Here is a 20,125-nt window from a genome sequence, read left to right as displayed (position 1 = left end):
TGTGTTCGACCTGCGTGCAGGTATAGATCCTGTGTAGCTGAGCTGTGATTGGTGGATTCAGACGAATATGAGTCGATCGTGACAGTGTCCAGAGAAGGTGGAGCCAGAAAAGGAGAAGTGGGTCAAGTTCCTCCTCAGAAAAACATAAGACAGAGACAGAACAGTAAAGCATTTAGAGATGAGTCAGATTGCAGCAGGTGACAGAACTGTGTAACAGTGTATTCAGAGTATTTACAGTGTTTTTACTGCGTTCACTGTGGGTACTGTGTGTACTGCAGCGATGGATGGAGTGTGTGAAGACGACCTGTGTTGGCTGCAGTTGGATGATTTTCGGATGTTGCTCATCAAAACCATTGAACCTTCAAGAATCACTCCCTATCTCCGGCAGTGTCAGGTACTGCGCCTCCTTTACACCTCCTGCAATCACTCTTTAACTCCACCTCTGCTCCTTCACTTTGGGTCGTGCTCTACGTCTGCTTAAAGTTCTTCACCTCCACCTGCCACTGCCCCTTAAAGTGCTGTGTCTCCTCCCTCTGTGTGCTGTCAGGTGATCAGCGCTGAGGATGAGGAGCAGCTCTTCAATGACCCCGCCCTCGTCATCAGGAGAAGAAAAGTTGGTAAGAACCACAAAACTCACATTCAGTCACCCTGAACCTTAATCATTGCCTGAACCAGGAAGAGATGCAGGCTAAGAACCCAGAGACCAGCAGGTACTGAGGTGTCAGCCTGAGGTGTCATGTTAAAACTGTTAGTTAGTGTAACTTCCCCTGACAGCAGTCAAGAAAAAAGTGCAGACATTCAACTGTTAGTATTAGACAGAACCGTGTAGGAGCCACATTATGTTATTTGTCCATGAGACACTGTGGTTCGTATATTTTAGAAGTGTATTAAACACATTGCATTTATGGTAGTGGTCTGGGTCACACCTGAATCAGCACAGTCACTCTGAGAAATGGACAGCCATTAAAGGATGTGGCCTCAGCTACAGTGTGACACGTCTATTGTTATGATGTCAGAGTCACACACATCATCTGAGTGTCCTGAGGCCAAGTCCAAATCACTGAGGTCACATCCTAGTAAGCCAGGCTGCACCTGAGTCACTGACGTCACCCGTTTCCAAGCCACTGAGACCATATGGAGAGTTCACGTCCAAGTAACAAGTAGTTAGATTCGTCTCCTGCAGGATCCAAAAGTCTGAAAACATTTGATCAGATACATTAAATTCAACAGAATCTCTAGCTGCATGTAGACTTTTGGAACAGACTGCATGTCATGTCTTTCTGACTATTTGACTCTTTGACATGTAGGAGCCCTGTTGGACATCCTCCAGAGGACAGGGGTCAAAGGTTACACAGCCTTCCTGGAGAGTCTGGAGTTGGATTATCCTCAACTGTACAGTCGAATCACTGGAAAGGAGCCCAACAAGACCTTTAGCATCCTTGTTGGTCTGTTTACTTGTCTGTCTGTTTACCTATCTGCAGATTTGCCATCAATAATCAAACCATTTATAAATGCATGTCTCTCTTCAGATACAGCAGGAGAATCAGGTCTGACTCAGTTCTTGATGTCCGAGCTCAGTCGCCTGCAGAGGGCGCTGCAGGATGAGAGGCGAAGGCGGCAACAGGCCTGCACCGTTGCCAAGGAACAGGTTGGCATTGCGACCAGGTTACTAAGGAAGAATTAGAGAGGAGGTTCACAATGTGTCTGTAATGTTGGGACGAGTGTGTTAAATCTCTGTGTTTGGGTTTTGGTGTCCAGGAGGTGTGGTCTCGGCAGCAGCAGCTGAGGGACCGGGAGTTGAGGAAGCTGACTGAGCGCGTGCAGAAGTTTCGGGAGGAGCGGGATCGACTGAGTGAGGAGATGAAGCAGCTCAGAGATCACAACTACTGTCTGATGGCCGACATCAACACCCTGAACCAGGAGAAGAGCAACGCCCTGCTGGTCAACAGAGACCTGCAGATAGAGGTCAGATCAGAACGCCGACCCCCCCATAGCTCTGACATACAGCTAACCGCTGACCTCTGACCTCTTTGCGTTTTTGCAGGTGGAGCGTCTGAAACACATGGTGATGCGCGCTGAAAGTCAGACTCGACTGCTGAGACGTCGAACAGCAAAACCACTGCAGGAGGTAAAGAATGGTTGGGAGTCCAAGGTTTTAAGATATTCACGTCTCGTGAGCATCTTATGAGCCGTCAGAGAAGCTTCTGTGTTCCTTCACCTCCTTTGTCCTCGGTGGTGAAGGGTTCTGATTAGTCCAGTTTGTGTCTACACCCCTGGTCTGAGAATGTACCACATTGCAGTGGAAAGACTGAAGGAACCACTCTGTCCTGAGGCGGGTGGTTTGAAAATGTTTAACAGCTGTTGACTGTGGGTGAAATATCTGGGACCCCCAACCAGTCAGATCACATGTTCAGCAACAATTATCAGGGCCAGGTGTCAGTGAACAGAACCTTTGGTGAACTCGTTATGTTCGTTTCTTGCTCTGTTTACACCTTCGTTTGGGAGAGTAGATATTTCAACTGTTTACACAATTAGATCCTCTCAGGTTCTTCTGAATGTATTCTGATGGATCCAGTCCAAAATAAAACAAACTAAAGGTTAAAGTATGTGGACAGTCTGGGAAACGATCTGCTGCATTAGTGAGGACCAACACTGAAGTAATGTTCCTTAATGTGTGTTTTCAGAGTAGGAGCATGGTCCTGCCCGCAGAGACCTTCTTCCACCCTGGCAGACTGGAGGAGCAGAAAGAGGAGAAACGGGACGAGAAAAAAGAGGAAAAAGAGGAGGACACGAAAGAAGAGAAACAGGAGTTTAAAAAAGAGGAGAAAGAGGAGGAGCAGAGGAAAGAGGAGGAGAAGAAAGAGGAGAAGCGAAAGCACAGTCGTGGTCCTCAGATGAACCTCCTGGCTACAGTGTTCAAACTGAGGAGAGAACTCCACAGGGCGGAGGAGCAGAAAACCAGGGTGAGGTCATTTATCACTGTGTTACTATCGGATTGTATTAAGGCTTTTATTATGGAAGAGATTGAATAAAGATATGACCTAAGATTACAGCATGAGCAGATTTAAAAGTCTATGATCAAGAACTGTCATTTGCATCAAAAACAGTCTGGAGATGACTGATGGTGGCACCTGAGGCCTATAAAACTGTTTCAACCTGTAAAGTGATGTTATTTATTTAGGACATGACCCCTGAGGCACATCATTATTTAGCAGCAGCACAGTAAGGACCCAAAGTTTCTACTTTATTGATTTTTTATGGGTCACAGTGTGAAATGCTTTAGAAAGGTTCTGGCTGGATAGTGTGGTAAGTAAGGCTGTGGACGGACCTCCTTGCTCTTGCCCTGCCTTTGCCCTGTGCCTCACTTGTAGGCCGCGTTGGAGAAAAGTGTTTGCTAAATGTTAATGTTTAAGGTCAGAGAAACAGGCCTTGTCAGTGTCTCCTCGGTGTGTTTGTTTTCAGAGTCTGGAGGAGAAGGAGGAGCTGGAGCTGCGATGTGCTGAGCTGAAAGGAGACGCCAGAATGTACCGCCAACGAAACAAGCAAACCCTCAGACAGCTGGATGAGGTGATCAGAGAGAGAGACAAGGTAAGGAGCAGGAGTCAATATGTTACACATGTCAAACAACGTACTGCAGAAATAGATGAAGAAAAAACAGAAAGATGACGATGATGGTGTCAGGGTTAAGTCTGTGGTTGGTGTTCAGGCTCTGACACTGCAGGCCGAGCAGCAAGAGGAGGCGCGGCTGCTCCTGCAAGAGAAAGACCAGTACCGACAGCAGGTGAGAGAGCTCACCGAGAAATGTGATAAGCTGGAGCTGCTCCTGCTGAGGTCACAGGGGGAGGTCCTACAGCTGAGGACACGACTTCGCAGACTCACCTGCAACACCCACCAGGTGAGGGGGAGCGGGAGGTGATGTAATGATAATATAGGTGATGGTGTACTGACAAAGGCTTTCTCATTTAGTGTGAGAGGAGCAGTGAGGAAGAGGAGTCGACGACAGAGAATGCTGCTAAAGGTCAGTAATGTTAAATGCACAAGTCTGGACAGTGACAACATCGTGTTGATCCTCCACAGTGGATCTGAACTGAAACTATTCACATGTGGTTTCCATCTTACTCTGGAGAACTGTTGACTGTTGGCTCTGACACAGATCCTCTGTCTCCTGGAGGCTGTTCTGGAACAACAAATGTTGTAAAAAGGTTTTTCTTCGTCAGGAATTAAATTCTATGTCGTCCACCACAGTTGTCCTGAACTTAGTTTTTCAGTCTAATGATGTGTGTTCACTGGTGACTTCATATTGACGGTAACATCAACAGGCTCCAAATGCAGCACTTGAAATCAACTGTAGACCTTTTTTCTAATGGTTTATAATAAAATACACATCTTTTGGGGTGAGATGTTAGTTTAAATAAAAGTAGTATCAATCTAGTATCTAATATGTTTGATCAACCCCATAAATTAAAGACTGTGAGATAAAGATAAGATTCAAGATAACTCTTTGGAACATCTTGTTTATTTAGTTTCAAATCCACTGTGGTGGCTAAAGAGACAACTTGATGGTGTCTGAATATACACTCACCTGACTGTCATGTGACGTGCTGCTGTTAAATTTACCATGTGACTGTGTGATCAGGCAGCAGTGAGGAGGTTCGCAGCGGGACGTCAGGGGAAAACGAGGAGGCAGCAGCGCTGCAGCAGCACAACTCACCTCTAGGAGACGCTGCAGAATCTGAACAGAAGCCCAGAACCACAGCATCATGGGTAACATACAGCAGAGCTCAGTCCTCTTCCTCTCTGAGTGTTTGGTGTTCAGACTGATCAGTCTTACATCTTTAACACAGATGTTAGCGTGCACAGTTTTAAAAGCCTGTTTCATTAGAGTCTTCTGTAGTAAACTCCAGGAACGTCTTGACCCTCCAGCTCTGGTTCTCACAGAGTTAATGTTCACTGGTGAAGCTGAAACCATGTTTGTCATGTGAAGCAGTAAATTCAGCGTCAGCTCCGGACGTTTTCTACAGTGACTCACCTGTCTGTCTCTTTCTCAACCTGTCTCTCTGCCACTGCAGGAGGAGCAGACAGACGGCTGTGTGACCTTTAGAAGTCGACAAAACTTCTTTTACCGCAGGTGAAAAGAGGATGTTTTAAACATGAATTAAAATCTGTTGCAGGTTTAATCTGAGCACACCACTGATCTGAGGATGTCTTTTTTCCATGACGACAGGCAGCGGGCCCTTAGGTCAAAGTTCACCAGTACAGAGTTCACAGCCTGTAACCTCGATGACAGCAGTGTCAGTGACATCACCGACTCTGACTGAACCTGATGTCACATGTGTGATGGTTCACCAGCGATGAACCATGATGACAAAATGACCCGAATCTCTTTTGCTTTTTCTACATTTTACTGTGATAATTGAATTGAAAATGCTATAAAATCTGTCAACACACTAACTATAAAGACAATGTTTTAGGTCCTTACAAGTTTATTTCACAATATAATTTCTAATGGTAGGAAATATATTGGTTTGGAATCAGTTTCCCCAGAGGAACATATACAAGCAGATAAATTATATTTATTATTATAACGATAAAAACAGAATGGTTAAAATAATTTAATGCAAAACTTACAGTAGATTTATTTATGTGTTCATCACTTTAATGTTGCAGCTGTATTGAGCTGATTTAAACAATTTATACTGTTTGATGATTGTGTGTTTTAATGTGATATTTATAATTAGAAATATTTGATTATTTACTAGGATCAATAAAATCTGATGATTCTACTGTATTTCTTTTTATTAAGCAGAGCAAGAGTATAAAGTAACTATAATAATAATACTAATATATGTTTCCCTGTGTTTTGTTTACCTGTGCTGAGCATCAGAGGAAGTTAAAGCTCAGAGTTGAATAAAAATCAGAGCAGTTTGAAAAACGACGATTTTCTGTTTTAAGATTTTACAAAGAGGAAGAAATGTTTTTCCACAATGTCCGATTTTTCTCAGCAGACCTTGAACGTCACACAGCGTCCGTTGTCATGGCGACGGAGAGACGCAGAACGAACCGGACCGTTTACCGGACGGTACCGACTGAGGGGGATAAAACCGAGTTACCGAGGCCACTAAACGAACCCGGAACCCCGCCGAACACTCACTGTCCCGGGGATTCGAGGAAATAATCACCGCAGCGTGTTTGCTCTGAGATTCGGTCCGGTTGATGTTAGCTAGTAGCCGGCTAATTTCCGTTAGCATGTGTGAAAGCAGAGCGGTTCCGAGTGGGAAGGTGTACCGACAGGTGTTTGACGCTCAGGTGGGTCCGAGAGTCCGGTTTTAAAGTGAATGTGTATTAGGAACAGGGGACAGGTAACGAACCGTAGGTGCAGAAAAAGAAACGGAAAAGTTTCTGTTTTCATCTCGACTAACGTACAAACCGAACATTGGACCACTTTGGACCAGGTCTAGACAGAAAACCTGTTCACTTCATGTTAAACTGATCAAATCCGGACCAGATTCTCCTGAACAAGCTGTAGTCTCTTTAAAAGACAACTTTAGATTGGTAAAAAGTGAGGAGTCCAAAAAGAACCAGTCCACTTCTTTTTACCATCTAGACCACATTGGACCAGGTCTAGATAAAAAAACACTAGACCCAGAGTTTCACATCCTGAACTAGATAATACCAGGATTGAGGAACATTTTTCAATTTCTGTTTAACTTGGACCAGTTCAGAACCCCAAACCAAGTCACAACTCACAATTTTACCTGAACAGTTTTTACAGTTTGTACGACGACACCTTTGTCCCGATGCTCAGAAAATTAACGTCGTGGTCGTAGTCGAAGGGTCGTGGTACCTTTTTGTCCTGATACAATAACAACTACTATTTCTACACCAGTGGTAACGTGTTAACTTGTCCAGGTTCAGCTGTCCAGGTCTCTGCTGGCAGGACGAAAAGACACGAGGACAAGCTGTCTGTCTGCTGAGGACAGCAACACACACTGCAGCACAACTAGCAGGTAGACAGTCGGGATTATCAGGATCATTAAAAACCTTCAGATTTAATGAGCAGATTAAACATGAGAAAGTAGTTTCATGAAATTGTCAACTCGTGTCTGTCTCTCAGGTTGTTGTGTTCGTCCTCCAGTGGACAGCAGGAGGTGGAAGATGGGGGGGACGAGGACGACGTCAGCAGACTTCCAGACACTGTGGGTTCGTATCATTGGGTGATTTCTCTCTATGTTGCATCATCAGTTCATTAATAGTTCAGTTCAGACTGTGTGATGTGTAAATGTCAACTTTGCAGTTCTGAGGGTTTACAGCATGTGCAGGTTTATAGCTACATAGACAATATATGAGTCCTGTAAACTGTGATACTGAAGGTTACCGGTATAACAAAAATCCTTCATGTATAAATGATGGAAAGTAAGAGGAACCAATAAAGCAGCTGTACACCTGAAGCATTCACTGGTCACATGTCATCTTGTCCCACCCTCACCAACCAGTCACAGCTGAAACTCCACCTGTTCACCCGTCGTTCTCTCTCTTTCATTCAGTGGTTGAGTGCCCGAGCTCTGACATCATCGAACGTCTGACAGAGAAAAGAAGTAAAAAACACGAAGAGGCTCTGAAACAGCTGGATACAGAACTGACAGAGCTCACTCAGGTAGAATATACACTGCTATACAACACCTGAGGTAGTGCACATGTTGGTATACTACATCTGAGGTAGTATCTAACACTCTTCAGCTACTAACTAGATCTATTTGACATGTTCTTTTCTCAGGTGTGTGAGATTCAGGTGAGGACTGTCAGTCAGGAGCTTTTGTCCTCTCTGCAGGAGGTTGACCTCAGATTGGACATCCTGAGGGACAGAATGGAACAGATGGAACACCTGGATCATGTCAGTCTGCAGGTACACATGAACACCTGGATCGTGGTTTGAGGTCATTAGCACCTAACATAGAACTGTATTGAATAATAAGTGTATGGTGAGCTGAATCAATTAGTCTAATTAATCTGAAGCCTTGGTCAACCACACATCACTACAAGAATGAGCAGCAGCTCAGTTGATTTTTACTAATAGAAAAAGTCAAATAACATGTTTAAATTGAGTCTGACTGTTTCTGGAAGCAGTCACAGTCAAACAGTGACTGATGTCACCATATGAATAAGTTCACTGCAAACAGGAGCTTATGACACAGAATTCAGCTGCTTGTAATTACCAGGCACTACTCAAGATGTGTTTGTTTTGGGAGGGGTGTGTGTAGTGTGTAATAGATTGAAACCACTGATGAGACCGAGATCATCTGTTCATTAAGATGTTTCAATAAATCCTATAGAGTTATGTGATGTTTAAAAATCACATGTCCTACGAATGTGGAGTGATTCTAATCGGCTTTAGCTGATACTGGTGTGTGTGTTTGTGTGTGTGTGTTTGTGTGTGTAGGAGGTGTGTGCTCTCTGGCAGCAGGTGGAGGAGGAGATTAAGCTGAAGAAGATCAGAATCATGGCGCTGAACCACAAACTGATCGAGTCTGAGAATCAACGCACTGACAAGGTCAGACAAGGTTTAACAGCACAGAAGGTGCATTATGGATCAATACAAATTAAACTGGTGTCGCTCTGAATGGAAACAGAACCAGGATCAGTCACAAGTCCTGCTGTGTGTGTGTAGATCAGAGCTGTGCTCAGGAAGTACTGTCACCTGCTGGAGAAGATCAGCTTCCTGCTTCCACCAGACGTCCACAGACTGATCCACACCGAGGCCACGGTAACTTCCAGGTACACTCTGACCTCTGACCTCTGACACCCCTTCTTTGACGTTACACTTCTTTCTTTGTGTCAGATGTTGAATCAGTCTCTCCTGGCAAACCGTCGCAGCACGGCCCGACTGCTGCTGCTCCTCCAGGAGGAGAACCTGCAGCAGGAGTCAGTGCTTCGCCTGCACTGGGAAGACTGTCTGAGCCGCTGCAAGAGAAGCAGAGTCAGAGAGGTCGTAGACCGCTTCAGGTGGGTCAAGAACCTGTTTATAGACAGGTCCAAAAACATAAAGAACCAGCATATAGACAGGTGCAAACAGGTGGAGAACCAGGCTACAGGAACAGCTGCTGCTGCTGTAATATCAGTAATAAAAGTAGCTGTACTACAGAGTTTAACCCAAAACTGCTATTCGAGAGTCTTCCTGGTAGATATGACCAGAACATCTTCATGAACTTAAAGCAAGTCCAATTACCATGAACAGCATCTTTGGAATAACATGACATGAATGGCCGAGACTCTTTACAGAGGTAGGAGTTTAGCAGCTGTGTGAGCAGTTTTGTGTAAACTGGTTCTGGATCCTCTAGAGTGAAGAGGCATCACTTTATTATAACAGGTTTGTGTAAACTGGTTCTGATCAACAGTGTTTGTGTTACAGGAGTTTTTGCAGCAGTTATGAGGACCAGCAGCCGGTCTCAGTTCCTAAGATGAATGAAACTCAGAGAGACCTGACTGAACATCGTCAGGACCTGATCAACAAAATCTGGTAACAACAGCAGCGACTGTGTTCTGATGGGTCCAGTTTGTCTCAACTTGTAGATCTGGTCTTGACTCCACCTCAGTGCGGTTTCTGTTGTTAACAGCGTGACCAGAACCTGCAGCCTCACTACAGTTCAGAGAACTAATAATGTTAAAATGAACTCACAGAAGCACAGAAGCTGGGAGATGTGATCAAAATATCATAATGATCATTACTGATTATTTAATATTATTAACCAGGGGTTGCAAAACCTGGTCCCCGAGCTCCAGCCCCTACCTACTGCTGTTTACCTGGATCAGGTGTGTTTAGTCAAACAGAACCTGGAAGCTACCAATTCACCTTGTCTTCTCTGACTCACCTCAGATGGCAGCTTCCAGTTTATCTCATCCTCCAGTCCGAACAGATCAAATCAACCATTTTCTACTGAATCTGACTCACTGCGTTTTCAGCTCTTATTTCAAACATATCCCATCTGCCATCTGTTCTAGTTCCCTCGTCCCACCCACATGCTCCACTGTTCTGCTCTCTGATTGGTTCAACCAGCTGTCAGCCATCAATCAACAAATAGGTAACTGCTAATAATACCTGCTTCTAAATAGTTTTAACCTAAGAGGAAACATCTGAGCAAAGCAAATGTTTCCTGTTCCCTCAGGTTTAAAAGTTCAGTGTTTTGTCTGAGTGCTGGAAGAGTTACTCGTTACCTGAACAGTGTCAAAGTAAAGGTTCACTAAAGGTTTGTTGAAGTTAAAGTTTGTTTTTTGGGCCGAAACCTGATTCTAGTCTCACTGTGTGTGTGTGTGTGTGTGTGTGTTCAGAGAGTTTTCACACCGACTTCCTCCATCAGCTCCGATGTTCTTATGAGCAGAAGTGGCAGGATCGACTGGCAGAGGTGGAGCACTGTAAGGTGAAAACACACGACCGGGAGTGATCCTGCCGTTTGGTCCTGCAGCAAACAAAAATGTCAAACACGTGGTTTAACCCCTGTATGAAATGAGGAGTGCTGATTTTTGATTACTGATTGTGTTATAATGTTTCCTCCTGCAGGAGGCGCTCTCAGCTCTGCAGCTGTCAGAGGAGGAGGTGAATGATGTCGTCAGCTCACAGCTCCTTACTCTGATTGGACAACACCAGCGTCAAGATGAGGAGCGATTGGCTGCTTTAGATGTCAGTGACACAAACCTTCAGAAGATTTTATCAACTGAAGCTGAGTTTGATTCAGTATTTACTTATCAGACCCACCTGTCTGCAGGTGTGCTGTGACTCTGTGGCCCGTCATGCTCTCAGTCTCAGCAGGTGTGTGTTTGCTTTGATGCAAGGAGCAACGTTTCTATGGGAGACACACAGCCACAGCTTACAGAGCAGAGAAGAAGAATTACAACAACACCTGGGTGACCTCCGACGAGCACAGCAACGACGCCTACAGGTAATTCTAAATAATGACACATACAGGTAGTAAGTACACGTATACCTGAGTAAACCTCAGGAATGCTTCTCAGTAATGATGGATACAGGTGACTCATCTTGCATCTAGTAGCATAAAGGTCATACCTTAACCTGTGATGGTGGGAAGTATCTGTCAGTAGGTTGGAGTGTCTCCCATGATGCTTTGCTGTTGTGTTAACAGAGGAAGAAGGTGCATCTGGACAATTTGTTGGGTGGCCTCCGTCAGGAGAGCAATGAGGATGCTCTAAAGAAGTCTCTGGAGAAAACTGTCCTCTACCTGCAGGACGTCAAACACAGGTAGTGCTAGTACAACAGAGGTTAATGATTCATCAGCTGATTACAGGAAACTGAATCTGTTGCTTTTTCAGAATATATGTTTAAGAAGTGTGGTTTTTGTTATTGTCAGTGAATGTTTTTAGATTCTTTACTTCAATTCGAATTAAAGAGTGTGTGTGTGTGTGTGTGTGTGTGTGTGTGTGTGTCTGTGTGTGTGTGTGTGTGCGTGCGCGCGCGCAGCTACAGACAGTGTGTCTCTGAACAGTGGGAGGTGTTGGATCATCTCCCCTCTGTTGTAATGGAGGAGCTCCATGCTTACAGCAGCAGCCTCTGCTCTTTCTACCGTCTCAACCACACTTACACACCGGTAACCAAGACAACCACTCCTCAGACACACCTAGAATCAAAATATAACTGTATAATGTTAAACACAACAGATTATTAGAATATTGGACTGTGTATTTTACCCACTGTATGTCGGGCCAGTGTTTACATCATCAGTCTGTCAGTGAACAGTGCTAGTGGCACCTAAAGAAAGACTACTGTTCTTGGTAAGAGGTAAGAAGTCAGTCTAGAGCTCACAAATAAGATGGTGGATGCTCATCTTAAAGGGAAAGACTACTGCTATTTGTAAGGGTTCCACAGTTTCTAGAACAACTGTATGTTGCAACACTGCAAAGAATAAGGAGACAAATTCTGTTAGAAGCAAACCTAGGTGTGGTCGAATGTGCAAGTTTCAAAATCTTTGGAGAGAAAAACAGAGATGACTGTTGCTGATCTGGCTCCTTCTGGACTTGATGTTGCAAGGGAAACTGTTGTGGGGGTTCTTTGGAGGTCATCATCCAAGAAAAACTTGATTGCTCACTCAGCAGCACATCAAAGACGAATTGAAGTTTGCCTGTGAAGATTTGAGACGTGGATGAATTTTGGAAATGAAGGAAGGGAAGGTCCTTCAACGCTAAAAACACAGTTCTCACAGTTAAACATGGTGGTGGGAGCATAATGCTGTGGGGTGTTGAACTGCGTCAGGTATAGGAAACCTTATTTGGGTGTCAGGGATCATGAATAAAGAAGATTATGCTCACATCTTGAAGGATAACAGTCTAGCTTTAGGTTATTGTTGAGCGTCTCCAGCAAGAGTTATCCTCTTGTAATTTTTAGTCTTTTTAAAATGTTTCTGTCTTCTTATTTCTGTTTTTATAAGGTTCAGTCTGAAAGATTTTCTTTGTGTTTTCTAGGATGAACTTGAGGTTGCTGGATACTCAGTTAAACACGTACAGGCAGATGAAAGAACTGTGAGTGCAGACCCTGCCGAGCCTTCTCAGGATTGGCTGATTGAGGTGAAGCTCTGATGACTGACGAGAAACTGACTTTGTTATTGCTGCAGAAATAATTATGTGTGTTTGTGTTTGTGTGTTCAGGCGGTGTCCACTCTGCTGGATCTCTGTGACACCAGCAATGATGTCACATTTACATCATCAAGAGGTGTGGCCTACACAGGCCCTGCCTTCCAATGTCCTACACCGGACCTGCCACAGGACCTGCAGCAGGAAACACACCTGAGTCTGTTTCCTGTGGAGCTGCTCACACACACACTGAGCAGGTACATTTAAACAGTCTCACTGAGCAGTGACGACTGTGCACAGTAACAAGTGTACTCGCAATGTCTTCACAGTGACAGAAATGTCCTCACAGTGACAGAAATGTCCTCACAGTGACAGAAATGTCCTCACAGTGACAGAAATGTCCTCGCTATGATGGTTTAAACACAGCTCTCTGTTTGTGTGTTTGATGTTCAGGACTCGGACTCTGTTCTTGGATCACCTGGAGCAGCATTTCCATGCTGTTCTGAGTTCTGTTGTTGCCATGGTATCAGAGAGAAAGGAGGCTGTGTCTTCCGAGCAAGAGTTCCAGTTGGTTCAGCTGGACCCTCAACACATCCAGAAGCACATTTACCAGCCCCGCCTGGGTAAAACACACACACAGTTTTTGCACACTTTCATCTTCAGTCCACAATTGTATGAATCTGTAATGACACATTTTCAGTCGTGGTGCAATCACATCTCTGTGGATGAAGACGTCAAACGTCCACCACTTTAGTCCAGAGTGAAATATCTCCGTCACGACTGGACGGACTGTAATTAATGTGGTTCCATTCCTCACGTTTTCATCAGAATCATTTAGATAAATTTATTTAGTGCTTTGTCAACCTGTGTTCACATTCTGGATGAAGACACCATGTAGACGTCTACCAACAGTGTAAGTTGTTTAGCCACTGTGGAACTGAACCTGTGTGTGTTTCAGCTGAGCTGCAGCTCCACTGCCAGCGTGTGGATCTTCACTGTGTGGAGGTTTCGGATGTGTTGACCTCCTGCCGGACGGAGCTGCAAGAGCTGCAGACCTCCATCAGCAGAAAGAACCAGGAGTTCACTGTCACTCTGTCTAACATGGAGGACGACATCTTAACAGCCAAAAGCAGCAAACGGTAAGAGCTGACCTGTGATCAGGTGACTGATTGATGAAACATTCTCACAGGTGTGTGTTTGTCTGTGTGCAGACTGGAGGTGGTGAGCTCCACCCTGCAGGACTGTCTGGATCAACACATTAAAGACACCCAGTGCTGTCAGACCACTTTCAGACAGACACTGCAGAGCAGACTGGATGAGGTCAGAAACACAACAACACAACTCCTCAACTCCTTCAGGTAACACCTGCCACACCTGGAACAGTCACCTGCAACATGTTCCACATTAAACTCAGGTGTGTTCTCTACTGCTGCAGGTTGTTTAGTGAAGGAGGCGACTTTGCTCCTCAGGAGGTGAAGATGTTTCAGAGGAGGCTGAAAGACAAAACCAAAGAGATCGGTGTGACTGAGGAGTCCATCTGCTCCGAGCTCGAGGTGTTTGAGTCCAAGAGTTTACAGCAGGTGTGACCTTTGACCTTTTATCATCATGAGCTTCACCCAGACCTCTCCCAGAACAAAACATGGCAGGGCTGTAATAGTGTACAGTTTTATGTTTGGAAACACGGACACACACACACACAGAGGCAGGCTGGGAAATGTAGCAGAGAAACAGGTTCAGTAAAACCAGACTGGGACGGCGTAAGAACTAAGAGACATGATGTCTGAAGATGAAGAACATGGTGAACAGACCAGTCAGGTGACCGGGGAACTGAGGGCAACGAAAAGAGTGTGTGATGGGGGGAAGTTTGGTTTGCAGTCATCAGTCAGTAAAAAAAAATTGAATAGAGCAATGAAAGGTTTGAAGACAGCTTCACTGTTGTCATCAAGGGAAACTCACAGAAGAGAATCGAGAGGACGACAGATCCCAGCTAGTTTGAAACACCAACAGTTAGACCTGAATGTGTGTTTCTAATAAACAGACCACTGCATGAATGTGTGGTACAGTGTGGTGAGAAGCACACACAGCTGCTCACCTGTTGAACTGTCCAATAGAAATTCTGATTATCATTGGTCCAGTCTGACAGGTGATGTTTGTCGTGCAGGTGAAGGAGGTATCAGATCGTTTGGAAGAGAAAGTCTCCTTCCTCAAGTCTGAGGTGAAATTCACAGAGAAGGTCCAGAAAATCATCAGCAGCACACAAGTTAACATCAAGGCTGAGGTACCTGTCTGTCTACCTGTCTATCTACCTGTCTGTCCGTCTGTCTGACTCTCTGTATTAACCTGCAGGCAGCTGGCAGTAACCAGCAGCAGTCAGTGATCAGCAGCAGGTTGGAGGAGCTAAGGAAGATGTTGGAGAACACACAGGTACACACAGTACTACTGCACTACTACTACTACTACTACTACTACTACTACTACTACTACTGTGTTTTATTTCTATGTTAATATACCTTCATCACTGCAGTACTATAATTTATTTCTGTGTTTACGCCAGAGAGGGACTAGAACTCCAAGTTCAACTTAAATATTTCTATCATGTCTCGGTTTATTGTCCCTCTCTGGCCTGTCTGTGTCTCTCTGGCCTGTCTGTGTCTCTCTGACCTGTCTGTCTGCAGGTGTCTCCAGATCAGGTTTTTTCTTTACTGTCATCAGTCAGTGAAGAACTCAGGATGCGCTGTCAGTACCTGGACTTTGAATTGGTAGGTTTCCTGTATCACCTGTCTATCTGGACTACTACCTGTCTATCTTGACTACTACCTGTCTATCTGGACTACTAGCTGTCTATCTTGACTACTACCTGTCTATCTGGACTACTAGCTGTCTATCTGGACTACTAGCTGTCTATCTGGACTACTACCTGTCTATCTGGACTACTAGCTGTCTATCTTGACTACTACCTGTCTATCTGGACTACTACCTGTCTATCTGGACTACTAGCTGTCTATCTTGACTACTACCTGTCTATCTGATCCACCTGCTGACACCTGGATCTGTTTGTCCCTTTTTCTGTTCATGTGGGTTTCATTGTGTTGTTTTTGTTTTGAGGACCCCACCCTGCAGGACGACCTCACTCTGTCAGCTCGTCCTCAATCCAGTAAGCAGGTCCGATCTGGCCCCCCTCCTAGTTTACTGCAGCCAAGCAGGACAGGTGTGGACCTCCTCGAGGACCCCGTTGTGAGCGTCATCAAGTCCTTAAACAGGTAGATCGTGCAGCTGAACCTCCTGAATATTACTGGAGAACTGCTGATGGTGTTTTTGCCACATGACGTTAAGATTTCTTCTTCTGTCCAACAATTTGGATCATCAGGGTCTTTGTGATCCAGAATGGTCCAGCAGACAGAACAGAGACAGAGGAGAGAGGACAAACGGGTGATTAAATCACACTTACAAGTCATTGAACTGTAACTCTCCAGGCGTGCTTCCATCTACCTGTTCATGTTGTAAACTTGATAAAAACAAAATGTAACTGAGTCGAGAATTTAGATTTTGTATCTTTAAAGAATCATATTGGATGAAAACCCGCCTGCAGAGACTTTATGTCTTTTACAGACTAATCTGTTTTCTGTGGTCAAATCTAAATCTATCATCCATCTTACAGCAGTTTGTATTTTTCTGCAGGACACAGTCCAGTCCAGCGTCTTCCTCACAAATCTACAGACTCTGTCAACGCACCGAGGTACAAACACACACACGTTAGTCTTTCTCCAATTGTCCCCCAACCCAAACCTGATCCTAACCTGCACCATAAACCAGGTCTCGCTAACTGTCTCTGTTCTTTTCCTGACCTGTGTGTTGGTGTCAGTGTGAGGAGGGGCTGCAGGTCCATCAGGATGGACCGAAGGTTCCAGATCTTTGGGCCCAAAGCAGAACAGAACCCACAGTGAGTTTAATCTGATTGTCTGATTTGTACCTGGTGAAGTGTCACAGCCAGGTGTTGATCAGCTGTAAGTCACCTGTGTGTTTGTGTTTCAGCTCCTTCAGCTCCACAGTGAACTCAGTGTTGTGGAAAACCAACGATGTCCTGCTGCTGGTCGCCGAGGTAACAGTTCAAAATATGTTAATAATGTTAATCAAGGTTATCTAAAGTCTCTTCACGTCACAGTCACCTGTTCAGATCCTCCTACACAGCTCTGACAAACTGGCAGATTCACAGGTCGCAGCGTCTCCACCTGCACGTTCAAACATTTCTCTGTCCTTCAGGACTTTTACCTCAGCGAACGACTCAGCAGGTTCCAGCTGGTTCCGGACACTTTGGACCAGTGGGCTGAGAGTATGCAGCAAAGGCTGCTGGGATACCAGGAACAGGCCAGGAGGTTTCTGAGCACGAGCAGAGACGGTACCAACACTTTTGTCTTTTTGTACTTGTGAGGACCCTCTCTGACTCAGATTCACTGCTCTGGTCACATCCCCTAGTGTCACTAGAGTCCGTCTGTGGGTTTATTCAGTAAATTATTGTTCACAGTGTTTCCTGTTACACAGAAAAGTGAAGGATCTGATCAGAACTCCTGTCCGATAACCACTGTGTAAACAGGAATGTGTTTAATAATCATGATTATTAACAAAATGACCTTTTATTTCCAAACCAATAAAACCAGAGTTTATTCAGTTTATTCTACGGCTTTATGACTTCCTGGTGTCCGCTGACTCTGAAGGCATCATAAAGTCCTGTCTGCCTCTCCCTGTCTGTCTGACCCTGTCAGAGCTGATGGTCCAGCTGTCTGTGTTGGACGAGCTGCTGCGTTCGTTACCTTCAGTTTTGACTAGTAACCATGAGCGATGGCAGGGGGCGGAGCTTACAGAGGCGATGAGCAAAATTAGAAAGAAGCTGGAGGAGACACTGGCAGCGAGTGAGAAAGAGAAGGTAAGAACCTGAGACCAGAATATTCTGACACTAAAGATCTAGTCCAGGTAAGAACCAGGTTTCTGTGTCTCAGGGTGTGAATGTCCGTCAGCTGCGAGCGTCTCTCAGAGAAGATGAACTGCAGACTCTGAACAGCAGAGAGGAGCTCCGTCAGCAGCAGCTGCTGAGCGCTGTCCACAGTTCACACCTGGAAATACAGGTAAGAGGAGGGAGGGCTCAGTGGGACACCTGGTATCATCAGGACCTGTCAGACCTGCTGCCTCAGTCTGAGTCTGTCTCTTTTCAGGAGTGTGTCAGAGTCAGAGGGGAGGAGTTTGTGACGTCACTGACATCACTGACAGAGAAGCTGTTTTATCACATGGACAACCTGGTCACACCTGCAGGTAAACTTTCACTTTAACCTTTGACCTTTAGATTAGAATACACTGCAGCAACGATGTGTTGGTGTATTAGACAGAAATCTGTTGTTCAGTGAGTTCTTTATTCCGGTTCTGTAGAAACTGATGCAGCACAGACACAACAGAACCCAGAAGACATCCCCACTACCATGGAAACAAGAACTGAACCAGGACAGAAACCCTGCCCAGGACACAGGTAACATATGATGTCTGGATACCTCAGGTCTGTAGCTCCAGCGTGTGTCTGTCATGTATTAGTTACTCTGGAGTCACAGAGAACAGCTGATAACCAATAAATCAACGTTTTAAAAATCCATCACTCTCCACTGTAGTTACAGTGTTTCTACAATCTTCTTCTCACCGTGCAGATAATTTAAGAATAGATCAGTATTTATATTTATAAATGTAGTAACTTCTGAACTCGTTCATTCAGAATCAGCAGCAGCTGTGTGGTATCCAGCTTCAAACTGTCCACTGCTGACACTGATGATGTAACATGTCTGTAACATGGGTTTAGAGAAGAAGCTGTTATAAAACTAATCTCAGATTCAAGGCAAACAAAAGAACTACACCTCCTTCACAATAAAACTCCTCTAAATCCTTCACAATAAAAGCGATGGCTTCTCACTGATGGATGAGGCAACGCTGTGTTGTGGGTGTTTTTGTCAGGACCTGGTCTGGAATCACGAAACTGTCTCTACCCACAAACAGCACTCTTGATTCACCATCATCTGTTACCACGGTAACAATGGCTGCCATCACCACAGCCAGTTGCACCATGGGACATCAGGCTGTGATCGAGCAGAGAGATGCTGCTGTGAAGGTACACAACATAATAAACATAAAAATCATGAAATCATCAAAAGAAAGATCGTGATTAACGTGTGTGTGTGTGTGTGTGTGTGTGTGTGTGTGTGTGTGTGTGTGTTCCTCAGCGGTGGGAGCAGCTGATCAGGTCGGAGTTGTTGCGTTCCGACGACGACCAACGAAGACGACTGAGTGAACTCCAGAGCTGGAACACACACTGGAAACAACAGATACAAACTCTGAAACACACCCTTCAACATTAAAAACACCTGAGGTGGTGACAGCAGCTGATTGGCTGTGAACGCTGTGATGTCACAATGTTTATTAATGAACCACAGAAGAAGAAGCATGGTGGTGTTTTCTGTGGAGTTCCAGTTCTCCAGCAGCTGGAGGAGTCGCTCCACATTCAGATCCTTTGATGTTCTGTGTCCACAGAATAAATCATATTATAAACAGTTTAAAGTGAGTTTGGTTCTAATGTGTCGGAGCAGGTGACGTCTGTGTGAATGTACAGGTATGTACAGGTACAGGTGTGTCACAGTGCTGGACCAGAGCCCGTGTGTCTGTGTGAATATGTTTCATACAGTTCATTCTCTGGTATTTGTTTTATTCAGTGTGTGATGTCGCTCTGTCCTTCTTCATGAGTCTGGACCAGAACCAGTTTGAACCTGTTAACAAACTGTTTCTCAGTTTCTGAGAATAAAGATGTTTGTTCTCTGTCTGTTACAGTGGTACCTGCATCTCTGGCTGTTTGTTGGAGATGATATAAAGCTGATTTAGTTCTGTTGAGGTTCTGATCTGACTCTATGAGATCCCTGGTTTCTTCCATAACGACGCTGAGCAGTAACTTCAAAAACCTTCTTGTTGCCTATTTTAAAAACTAAAATATTCTTCTCTTAGTGGTCAAATGATGAAAATGGAAAAAGTGCAGTTAGCTGTAGATTAGTTTCCGTTTGTTCTGAGCTGAGTTGTTCACATTTTGTTTCTGTTTCTATTTGAATTTATATCAAGAAGAGTCGAGACTCAAAGAACTTAATTGACTTATTATTTATTCATATTTAATAAATAATAATAAATATAATAATAATAAATACATTTATATCCTTGGGGAGGAAGAAGGAAAACATCACAGCAACATTACGACTGTACCTACTGATCCCTAAAACATACGTCAGTAGGAATAAAGAAATGTGGAGATGAAAACACTGAAGGAGCAGATAAAGTTGTGATGAGGACAAATACACTTCCCTTCAAAAGTATTGGAACAGTGAGGCCAGGTCCTTTAAGTATTTTTCAACAGCTGATTTATGGTTGAGCTGCACTTCTCAGCTGTATTTGAGTCTGACCATTTGATTCACACCTCATCTGTTATTTTTTCCTATTAGATATGTTAACCTGTAAAACTATATATTTTAAATTAGTTTAA

At 44.5% G+C, this 20,125-nt stretch overlaps 2 protein-coding genes across 3 annotated transcripts; both read left to right on the top strand.

The window, feature by feature from the left end:
• The first annotated feature begins 154 nt into the window (after positions 1-154).
• card9 (caspase recruitment domain family, member 9) lies at positions 155-5,610 on the top strand. Its single transcript, XM_026343326.1, has 13 exons — positions 155-394; positions 548-617; positions 1,308-1,445; positions 1,530-1,648; positions 1,759-1,965; positions 2,045-2,128; positions 2,685-2,963; positions 3,463-3,588; positions 3,707-3,895; positions 3,967-4,018; positions 4,637-4,764; positions 5,070-5,128; positions 5,225-5,610. Exons 1-13 carry the CDS (start codon positions 281-283, stop codon positions 5,316-5,318), a joined length of 1,659 nt encoding a protein of 552 aa, XP_026199111.1. The 5' UTR covers positions 155-280; the 3' UTR covers positions 5,319-5,610.
• Positions 5,611-6,025: 415 nt separating this feature from the next.
• On the top strand, positions 6,026-19,616 carry ccdc180 (coiled-coil domain containing 180). Of its 2 annotated transcripts, XM_026343325.2 has the most exons (36): positions 6,028-6,306; positions 6,910-7,007; positions 7,115-7,200; positions 7,545-7,654; positions 7,775-7,903; positions 8,438-8,548; positions 8,666-8,761; positions 8,837-9,000; positions 9,407-9,514; positions 9,997-10,076; positions 10,324-10,412; positions 10,553-10,672; positions 10,758-10,931; positions 11,133-11,248; positions 11,468-11,594; positions 12,466-12,567; positions 12,649-12,830; positions 13,027-13,196; positions 13,532-13,712; positions 13,785-13,931; positions 14,009-14,153; positions 14,735-14,851; positions 14,920-14,997; positions 15,249-15,332; positions 15,679-15,833; positions 15,941-16,002; positions 16,252-16,309; positions 16,436-16,513; positions 16,606-16,672; positions 16,834-16,969; positions 17,334-17,494; positions 17,568-17,693; positions 17,781-17,877; positions 17,992-18,088; positions 18,562-18,715; positions 18,828-19,616. In XM_026343325.2, exons 1-36 carry the CDS (start codon positions 6,214-6,216, stop codon positions 18,960-18,962), a joined length of 4,233 nt encoding a protein of 1,410 aa, XP_026199110.1. In that variant the 5' UTR covers positions 6,028-6,213; the 3' UTR covers positions 18,963-19,616. The 2 variants fall into 2 exon arrangements, with proteins under 2 accessions (XP_026199109.1, XP_026199110.1); XM_026343324.2 differs by lacking the exons at positions 18,562-18,715; positions 18,828-19,616 and having other exon boundaries at positions 6,026-6,306; positions 17,229-17,494; positions 17,992-18,244.
• Positions 19,617-20,125: the final 509 nt, after the last annotated feature.

Source organism: Anabas testudineus, chromosome 9, assembly GCF_900324465.2.
Source record: "Anabas testudineus chromosome 9, fAnaTes1.2, whole genome shotgun sequence".
NCBI lineage: Eukaryota > Metazoa > Chordata > Actinopteri > Anabantiformes > Anabantidae > Anabas > Anabas testudineus.
This window is presented reverse-complemented; position numbering and strand designations above follow the sequence as displayed.

Bases quoted from the DNA above. Each gene is read 5' to 3' on its own strand.
- card9 (XM_026343326.1), top strand. From the start codon at position 281: ATGGATGGAGTGTGTGAAGACGACCTGTGTTGGCTGCAGTTGGATGAT. The intron at 618-1,307 runs GTAAGAACCACA...TTTGACATGTAG, and splicing joins CATCAGGAGAAGAAAAGTTG to GAGCCCTGTTGGACATCCTC. The intron at 1,966-2,044 runs GTCAGATCAGAA...GCGTTTTTGCAG, and splicing joins ACAGAGACCTGCAGATAGAG to GTGGAGCGTCTGAAACACAT.
- ccdc180 (XM_026343325.2), top strand. From the start codon at position 6,214: ATGTTAGCTAGTAGCCGGCTAATTTCCGTTAGCATGTGTGAAAGCAGA. The intron at 7,904-8,437 runs GTACACATGAAC...TTGTGTGTGTAG, and splicing joins TGGATCATGTCAGTCTGCAG to GAGGTGTGTGCTCTCTGGCA. The intron at 10,077-10,323 runs GTAACTGCTAAT...GTGTGTGTTCAG, and splicing joins AGCCATCAATCAACAAATAG to AGAGTTTTCACACCGACTTC.